General features: G+C 45.2%; 1 protein-coding gene across 1 annotated transcript in view; it reads right to left on the reverse strand.

The window, feature by feature from the left end:
• The window catches only part of si:dkey-91m11.5 (PH_BCR_vertebrate and RhoGAP_Bcr domain-containing protein), a 31,652-nt gene extending 22,484 nt beyond the window's left edge, over positions 1-9,168 (reverse strand). The window contains 3 exon segments of the mRNA XM_054610622.1: positions 6,843-7,334; positions 7,337-7,864; positions 7,867-9,168. Of these exon segments, the coding sequence (XP_054466597.1) occupies positions 6,843-7,334; positions 7,337-7,864; positions 7,867-8,188 (1,342 nt within the window). The 5' untranslated portion in view covers positions 8,189-9,168.

A 9,168-nucleotide genomic window follows, 5' to 3' on the forward strand; every position in this document is an offset into this window, starting at 1 on the left:
CTAAAGCTACAGTATGTTAGAGGCTCTGTTAGGTCAACTTTGGCTCTGGGCAAATTGCTAGTGTTAGCGTGCTAACATGCTCACAATGGCAATGCTAACATGCTGATGTTTAGGAGGTATGTTTACCATGTTCATCATTTTAGTTTACCGTGTTAGCAACCCAACATTTTCTTGTTAGCATTTAACACAAAGGATGGACGAGGATGATGGAAATGTCATTAGTTTTTGCAGGTATTTGGCCATAAACCAATGTGCTAGATAAAGGAAAAATGTTGACCTGTTGATGGTGCTAGATGTGAAGTCAGATGAACACCAAAGTTATTACAATTCATCCTGAGGAGGACATGAATGCTTCCACTAACTTGTATTTGCTTTATTAATAAATGAAGATCCAATAGACATTTCACTCAAAACCTCAACTTCCAGGTGTGACTTGAGGAAAAACGATTCATCCTCAGGGGATCATGAATGTCTCTAATAAATATCATGGAAATTCATTCAATAGTTGTTGAGATATTGCAGTCAGGACCAAAGTGGTGGATGGTCTGACCAACCAACAGACTGATTACAATCCCCAGATGCTCTGCCGACAGCATGGCTACGTCTTCAATCCAAATCCATGATTACTCACATGATGTCACTTGAGTCATTTGCTAAGACCCGACAAAGCTCCTCAAGAGCCCCAGAAGACATTAAACACGAGCTGTGTAGTCCTCCCTGTGAGTGGTAGATCGACTTTGACATGTATAATTGGCGGAGCGTCCCTTTTAACCTCTGGGGCATCTGCTGTGGCAAAGACAGCCACTTGCTGTGTGCTTTGGCAAACTATAAAAGTGTTAGCCGACACATCATCATCATCACTTCCTGGGCCGTCTGAAGGGTCTGCTGCTTCGGGAGGCCCTTTCAACCGCAGGGGCTGGTGGAGGCATTGAGGCCCACCAGCACTCGTCTCTGATCTGTTGTAGGGCAGCCTAAAATTAGTGCCAGTCATTGAGCAGTGTAGGTCAGAACTAGGCCGCCCAGAGCAGCACACCTACTAATCAGCGTGTGTTGAAATAGCTCATGGTGGTCAGAGTACTGCTTGTAATGTGCTGCATGACAGAGAGAATCAAAGGCCAATAATTGTTTCAGTCTGTGAAAATAATCAGACAATGGAGCACATTGGCTGTAGGCAGATTAGCTTCATTGATGCAGAAGGGAATCACAGTACTACTAATATGTTACAGTAGATTATTTTTCCTATCTGGGTTTTTTTATTGGGGAAGTAGTCAGCTCTTACTTGTTTTATTAAAAACCTGTAATTCACCCTGGAGTCTGGCCCGTCTTTAGGGTCATATAGCCTTACGTTTGCATTTTACGGAGAACACAACTGCTGACATTGCTTATTATAAGCAGATGATGAACACACTTAAGAAATTCACTCAGACACATGAAATGAAAAAAAGGCACAGTGACCTCCAGGTATGATCAAATATTAATTTGCATGTCTGAATATAATTAAATATTAGTGAACAGACCTCACCTGATGTGCTCTGGTTTAGTCAAAATCTGCCTAGCAACATGTGTTTTATAGCACGTGTTTGCGTTTAACTAGTTAGTTAAAGCTATGGTTCTGTGGGTTCAGTATTGTATTAATCAAATCATCAGAGATTTGCTTTGTTTTGCTTAACTACAAAACCTAAACAGCTTTGAAAACAGTTGAATTATGTTTTCTGTGGCTTTGGGAGAGATAACAGAGTGCTGTTCTAGAACGTTTATAGCCCCTCGTTAGCTTTTTACTTCTGGCGATTGCATTCATACTTCAAAAATCATAAAAGTGTTGTTCGTTTGTGAAGATTATATTGCTGAACGAAATGTGTAAATCTCATAAATGTTTGCCACAGAGCTTTCTTTCTGCAATAATCCCAAATCCAATGGAATCTAATCCAATGGAAAAATCCCATTGTCTTTTTGTCGAGGAAACCAGTGTGATGCTTTAAAAAGTGTGTCATATAACAGAAACTGTATGTCACAAATGGAGTTTGAGTAAACAAATAAAACGTTTTTGTTAGACTAACTGCTGATGATGTCATCAGGGTTATCTCAGCCTGGGCTTGAAGACCACAATTTTACAACGTAAAAAAGCTTGTGTTGCAAGATGGCATGGAGTTTGAAAACCATAGGAGTTTACCATGAGAGAGGGTCTAATTAAGAGACACTACCACGCTGCATTATGGGAAATGTAGAGTTTTTGGAGCTTGACCCATACTGGGCACTAAAAGTCAGGATATCTTGGCCACTGATGCTTCTATTTTGACCATTTTTTTTTATCTATCTAGTTTGCTTTAAGGAAGAGCAATGCTAATTCACTGGACTGCCACTTTAAAAGGTTGAATTCAGGTAAATATTATTTTTCAAAGTTCACTTGTTCTTAAAGCTTTTACTTTCCTCATCCACTCCCACCGCCCCGGCCCACTTTGGGAGAAAACTTTCAGTCCAAAACAAACTCACTGACAAAACAAGCCCCTAAGGTCAGGCTGTGGTGAGAGAGGTGAACTAATACAACACTTAACATTTCATTAACCGTTTCCCTCCACACCCGACAAGCAGCTGAGAAATTCCATAAACACTTGGCCTGCCAGCCAGCAGCACAGAGGGCCCTTTGAGTGGGACCAGGGAGGGGAGCTGAGACGGCAGGACCAGGGTGCTGAGGCCGAGCACGAGGGAGGATAACCGAGCCGGGGGAGGCCCGCAGGCTCATAAACATGCCAAAGATTCTTCTTTTATTAAGTTTTCTGGAAATGTGTAATGTGTATGTGAATAGAGGAGCTAATAGGACAATCGGATGTGATCGGGGCTTACATAGTTTCCTAAAACAAGTGTTTTTGTTCTGTTTTCTGATCGAGAGAAAACAAAAAGACTATTCATGGCGTTTACCGCGAGAGCAGCTGGCGACGCTGGCCTGGTGATCTCATGGCCTGCCAGCTTTTGACCACTCTACCCAGTACACTGCACAGAAGAACAGGTGCCCTACTTACACACATACACACACACACACACACACACACACACACACACACACACACACAGAGGCAGGGTTGGCTGCCCTCGAGAGCTGCCAGCACTTCCTCTCGTAGGCCTACATTTACTCTAGGAAAGGGAGAGGCTGAATTCTTTAACTTCCTTGACCACGGAAACCTCAGATGTTGATATCCAGGTACAATGATAGGCCTGTCTGGGCTTCCTTGAGGAACCTCAAATATTCATGAGTCTGCAATTAACCTGGGAGTGTAGACCAGCAGCGGTGTGAATCCTGCTGAGGCAGCAAGAAGAGCCAATCTCTGGACTGAGGCCAAGCCGTTCAGACAGCCTTCATCATCCTTTCAGACGGACCTTTCTATTTACAGACACTGTGCCTAATCCTGATAAATGCACCATAAAAGATTGAGTTCTGATTTTTTATCAGAGGGTTTTGATGAAAACCAAGATAATGAATACAAACATTTTGGCTTACCTTTTCCTCTTTGCCTCTCACTTTAATAAATTAAAAATGAGACAGTCGACACACTCCAGACCCTTCCAGAGAGCCGTGGCCACGGGCATGTCAGTGTCATGGTGATAATTAATTATGGCAAAATAGACCCATCAGAGAGTTGGCCTCCTTAAAGGCCCACAGCTAATCAGCATCTCTATTCACAGCTAGGCTTGACAATTGGCCTAGATAACCAGAAACCAGGAGACAACACTTATTCTTCTATTCATAGAAAAGGGTCCCCTGAGATGTGTCAATTTTAGACTGGCCATTTCACTTGGATTTCACGCCGAGATGCAGCTGAGTAACTGCGGGACAAGTATAGGATTGTTTGTGTCAGTTAGTAGGTGTCTCTAATGGTAAGTCAGTCATCTTTTTCCAAGGCAGAGACAGACTGCCACCATGCCAGACACTAAAAAACACTCACACATCAACAGCAGCAGGGACCACGTCAACTCTTGGTCTGCAGCAGCGCTCACATGTTCCATGACAGGGTGCAAAAAAACCCATACACACCGAATCTTACAGTCCAGAAAGCCTCATTTAGGTATAACCACTGACTGGATTGTTCAGTTTATGCAGCTTTAATAGTTACACAATACTCAGCTAACTGGAGCACAAAGCGTCTTTACAACACTTTTCTTAAGATGGCTTTACTAGGCTCATTTACTAGATTTGAGTGAATGCCGCAACGCTTTATGATAAAGAAAAAAGAAAAAAGAAAAATCTGACTGCTCCCTTAAAGTCACTAACCACAGCAAAGAGCGGTTTATTGCAAAAACTTGCCTCAAAGTGGCTCCCTGCCTGAAGCCTGATCCAGCAACGTGCACAGTAATGTTATTGCAACATCAGAAAATACAAAGCGAGGTCCACATGAGGCAGCTGTGCCGCTATAATCAGCAACAAGTCTCCTATGGAGGAAAAGCTGTACCTCAGGCTCTGCAGCACGGTGCCTTCAAACAGGACAGGGTACATTAAGAGGGGAACTCCAACAGATTTCACACTTAAAGGCCAGTTCACTGGTGACGGAGATGTACTACTATGTTTACTGTGCCACTATCCGGAGGACTGTACAGTCTGTGTACTCTTTCATGACTTGTTTGTTGGATTAAATCTAAAGTGCCAGAAACTAGAAAACAAGGTAAAAGTGGTATTACAAGACAGGACGGGCCGGGGCTAGCTGGTTAGCATGTTCATCTCAGTGGACATCTCTGCAACACAATACATAGATAGACGTCTTTGATATAAAGTCAACACTGTAACTTCTTCACAATTCTGTTGATAATGTTTTAAACTAAAATTCTGGCCAGATCTTACACATCGCACCCTTAATCACATCTCTCAGTCTTCATCTTCATGACAAAAGGGTTGAAAGCTTTAGAAAAAGGAGTGGTGCTTGAGTTTTTTTTGTCTTTCGCTCTAGTGATGTCATCAGGGTAATCAGCTTGGGCTCGGGCACTAGAGATTTATCCGAAAGCCTGCCTAACAACCTGGAGACAAAGATCTTGTGGGCATTCCCCAGACAAAGAGGTTATCACAAAAATATGATATTTATTGCATTGTGGGTAATGTAAGATCCAGCGTTTTTGCACTGAAGTCAGGCTATTTCGGCCATTGATATATCAATTTAACATTTTGTTGTTGGACTTTCTATAGAAAGTCCAACAACAAGAGCAGCAATAACTCATTGGAGTACAGTTTTAATATGATTGAAGTGAAAACAGGTTTTCCTTCAAGTGTTTTTCAAGTGAGCTACTCTGTCATAAAAATATTAATTCTTTGGAGAAACAGAAACTTTCTGTTGGTCTACTCTTTAATTATGCAAATTAAATTTAAAAAAATGAGCTAGGAGTGTGAAAACATCCTGACAGTATGTTGCCAGTATGTTGCCAGTACTTGCGCGACAAATGGCACAGAGCAATGGATTTGGACATTTCAGTCATACCGAGCAGCACGCTAGCTTTCGCTTCATGCTGATTATATCACAGACTATCTGCTTGTTTCGTCACATGCTTTGTGTCAAAGAGCTTTGGACTGGATCACCTTATATAACAACGCACTATTCTGCTCATCAGTTTAATCTGACCCGCAGTGGATAATAAATTTTGTTTGGGGGGGGGGGAGTAGAGTAGAGGCAAACAATTTTTCCAGCTCCAATCCTAAAACGCTCTCTGTATCCCAATCCCTCTTTGGCCTCAACCAACAACAATGTCCCCGTGTCCTCGCGTGTCGTTCACGTTGACAAATGTTCTCACAGAGGAACACTACATCGCCGCCTCTCCTTCTGTCCTTGGCATTACCAAGTAGCCTGGACCACTCTACTTATCCCACTTAACATTGTTATATTGTCAACATGTCAATACTCGTGCTCAATGAGTGATTCTCCTATTGTGTTCACACATAACAACAGGAAACCCTGATGGCAGGCGTTTTGATTGGAAGCCACATGACACACTTTAAGCCCCTCGATCCTCTTTCTTTCTTTTTTTTTTTGACTGAGTTGTCAGGGCTTTTTTCCTACCCGTAACAAAGAGCCTCCCCAAATTTATCACGCTAGACAAACCCCTTTAAGTTAATTACTCCGCACCATGGACAACAACACTGATGTGCGCTGACAGGAAAACACTCAGGGTGGACAGGGCCGAGCGACCCGGAGGCCTCGGGGCAGCCGCTGCCTCAGCCAGAGCATCTCTGGTGAGATTGCTGCAGCACTCAGCGGGGCGAAGAGCAGAAGGGGGAATAATAAAAGAGAGGGCAGGCCTGCTTACAAAGGGCAATGAAAACGCTCCTGAAAGAGCTGCAAAACCACCGGGTTACTGCTGAGAATCTGTTTTATCAATCCCAACCCCTTCATGGCAGGTTGACTGTTTACAGCCTCCAACCTGGTGAGAACCATGCTTAACTGGAATGGGTCGGATTCCTGACACACATAAAGGCTGTGAGGAGATAATATAATATTTTTAATAACATGATGAGAAGATGAATTTGGTCAAACATGACCTCTTTTTTTTGTAGGCCACGCCAATCATAATAACCTGCCAAGAAAAAAAAAAATTAAGTGCATCATAATCCTGTCTGCAGAAAACATTTTAGGACGGATTGAGTGTGTGAGAACAAAATATTAGGTGCGTTTTACACATCAGTGACTAATTCTGGATCAAGGCCAGTGGAGACAAGCACAGACATATTTCAGACAGTGATGAGAGGGGTTTAAATGTGCTTTTCAGTACTTAATCATCTCTACCCATTAGAAGGCTTTTTCTGCTTTTAATGCTGAAATTAGAAGGCTTGAGGAATCATCTGTGTCGTGCGGTGTGTCTTGCAAACCTACCCAGATCTCCTTGAACACTGTCATGAGAGGTCCTGCTCGACGTGGTGGACTCCCCATCGCTGGGCCAGATCTGGCCCGTCCTACGGACCCCTATGATGGAGGCCTCGGACACCGTCACCTGCTGCTTCAGGCGTTTCTGAGACAGGGGCGTGGGCGGGCTGCTGCTGTCGAAGGACTGCTGGGAGGGCGAGCGGCTCTTCTCCCTGTACATCTGATAGGTGGTGGGACTCGGGGACACGTGGCTGGACTGGCCCGAGGAGAAGTCCTCCTCGCTGGATGTTAAGTTCTCGTTGGAGCTGCAGTCCGGTGTGTAGCCTCCTCCTACGTCATCGAAGCTGCCGGGGGAGTAGGAGCGCCTCGGCCAGGTGAGGTGGGCATCCTCCTCGATGCTGTGGTCCCTAATGTGGATGACCCGGGTGTCCCCCTCTGCCATCATCCCCCCAACATACACACTGGTGTACGGCTGGCACTCTGCTGACTGCCGCTCAGACTTCCCCCAGTGGAACGGATCGCAGCTTCCTTCAGGAAGTGAGGGCCGACCTCGGGGTCATCGTACGACCCGTTCAAGCTGCAGTTCCCCTCGCTGGACCTGCCTCTCTGGTACGCCTTGCTGATGTCCCCCATGGCGGCTGACAGGTTCACCGGGACGGAGTGCAGGGACCTCTTGCGCTCCATCTGCATGGCCTGACTGCCCAGGGTGCTGATCTTGTCCGACACCTCCCTGTCGTTGACTTTCACCAGCCCTCTCTCCGAATGGTACTCCATGTTCACATAGAAGGGTTTCTCCTGGCCGCCCACGACCGACAGCCCTCTGCCGTCTCCGGCCGTGTGAGAGTTGACCCTCCTGATGCGCTCAAAGTTGGACCTCAGAGCCGCCACAGAGCCCGTGCCCAGTGGGATATCAGGGATCTCTGAGTCCTGGTGAACTGGTGACACCACACCTATCTGTTTGGCCGGGGACGCACCGTCCACATCTCCTTCTGGATGTGGTTTACACCTAGTTGTCTTGCTGGGCCCCCTTGCTGCTGCTCCTCCACTGGTGCCTCCTCTGTATGGGGCCCCTGGTTGTCTGGACCACAGGGCAGGTCTCCATCATTCATATGTGGCGCGCTTTTAAATCCCCATCGCTGCCCGTCGTAAGACTTCCTCTCCTTTGCGAGCAGAGTCTGCAGGTAGATCATCCGAAAGCGCTCCTTGTTTACTTCCTTCTCCAAGTGCCTGACAGACGCCTTGCATTTGTCCAGCTCCTGTTCGATATTCCCCTTTGAGCTCAGCTCCATGCAAGGGGGGTCAGACTCTGGGAACTGGGCTTTCCACGCTGCTACAAACCCCACCGGTTCAACCATTGTTATCACTCTGACATTAACTGTTCAATCCACTAACAACTCAGTCACATACATTTCTAAAACCTGAACTGGACTTGACTGTGTACAACTTAAAGCTTCCATGGTGCTATAGTTGGCTACTTAAAGGGAAAGTGTTCTCCAGATTAAGGAAGGATCCACTTTACAGGGAAGAAAGACCTGTTTAGTTTATAGTCTTTACTCACAAACACAAGGAGAAAATCCCACAGAGGCGAGATCACTGGTCCAATCCCTTTACTTCTTTTGAAAAAGTCTTAGAAATTGTGAGTTTTTATCCTTGTATTCTTGACTTGATCCCTTCTTGTGCTCGTGTATTCTCTGGAGATCCTCTGTCTTCCTCTGTGTTAGGTGTCAGACTGACTCGCAGCTCTCTGGTGTTGTGGCTCTTCGTCAGCAGCAGAAGGAGGAGGAGGAGGGGCTACATGGATGTGATTTAGGCTTAGGCTACACTCCAAATACATAACAAATAAATAAAACAAAAAACAGTGATGATTAGTCAAAATGCTGCTTCTAGTCGAAAACAGGGTTTCCAGGTAAAGCTGATTAAGAAAAAAGGGAAAATTTACCACAACATATATTCACGAGGAAACACGCTATGGCATTTATACGACGTAAAGTCTAATAAATGAGATACAATGACACTTTAAAAAGGTAGAAAAACGTCCCACGGGGTGATGGACAGGAAGTTTTCTGCAGGATGGTGTTGTCTTCAGGTGGTGGATGAACAAAAACGAGGTCCCGACTGTCAAAACAACTGTCCTTTGTAACGTTGGCTCAAATGCAGGCTTGATTTTTACGCACAATAGGAATAAAACGACCTTAATGTGTCCTCCCTGTCCAGCCTTAGCTTTACAGCTCCCTCTCTGCGACACAGCGCACTTGTCCCTTCAGTTATGCTCTGAAACTCGGATTAATCCTACCAAAGTTCATTGTGTGCCAACCCCGACCCCGTGCCTTGTGGA

Source organism: Anoplopoma fimbria, chromosome 13 (assembly GCF_027596085.1).
Source record: "Anoplopoma fimbria isolate UVic2021 breed Golden Eagle Sablefish chromosome 13, Afim_UVic_2022, whole genome shotgun sequence".
In the NCBI taxonomy this organism is placed as follows: Eukaryota; Metazoa; Chordata; class Actinopteri; order Perciformes; family Anoplopomatidae; genus Anoplopoma; species Anoplopoma fimbria.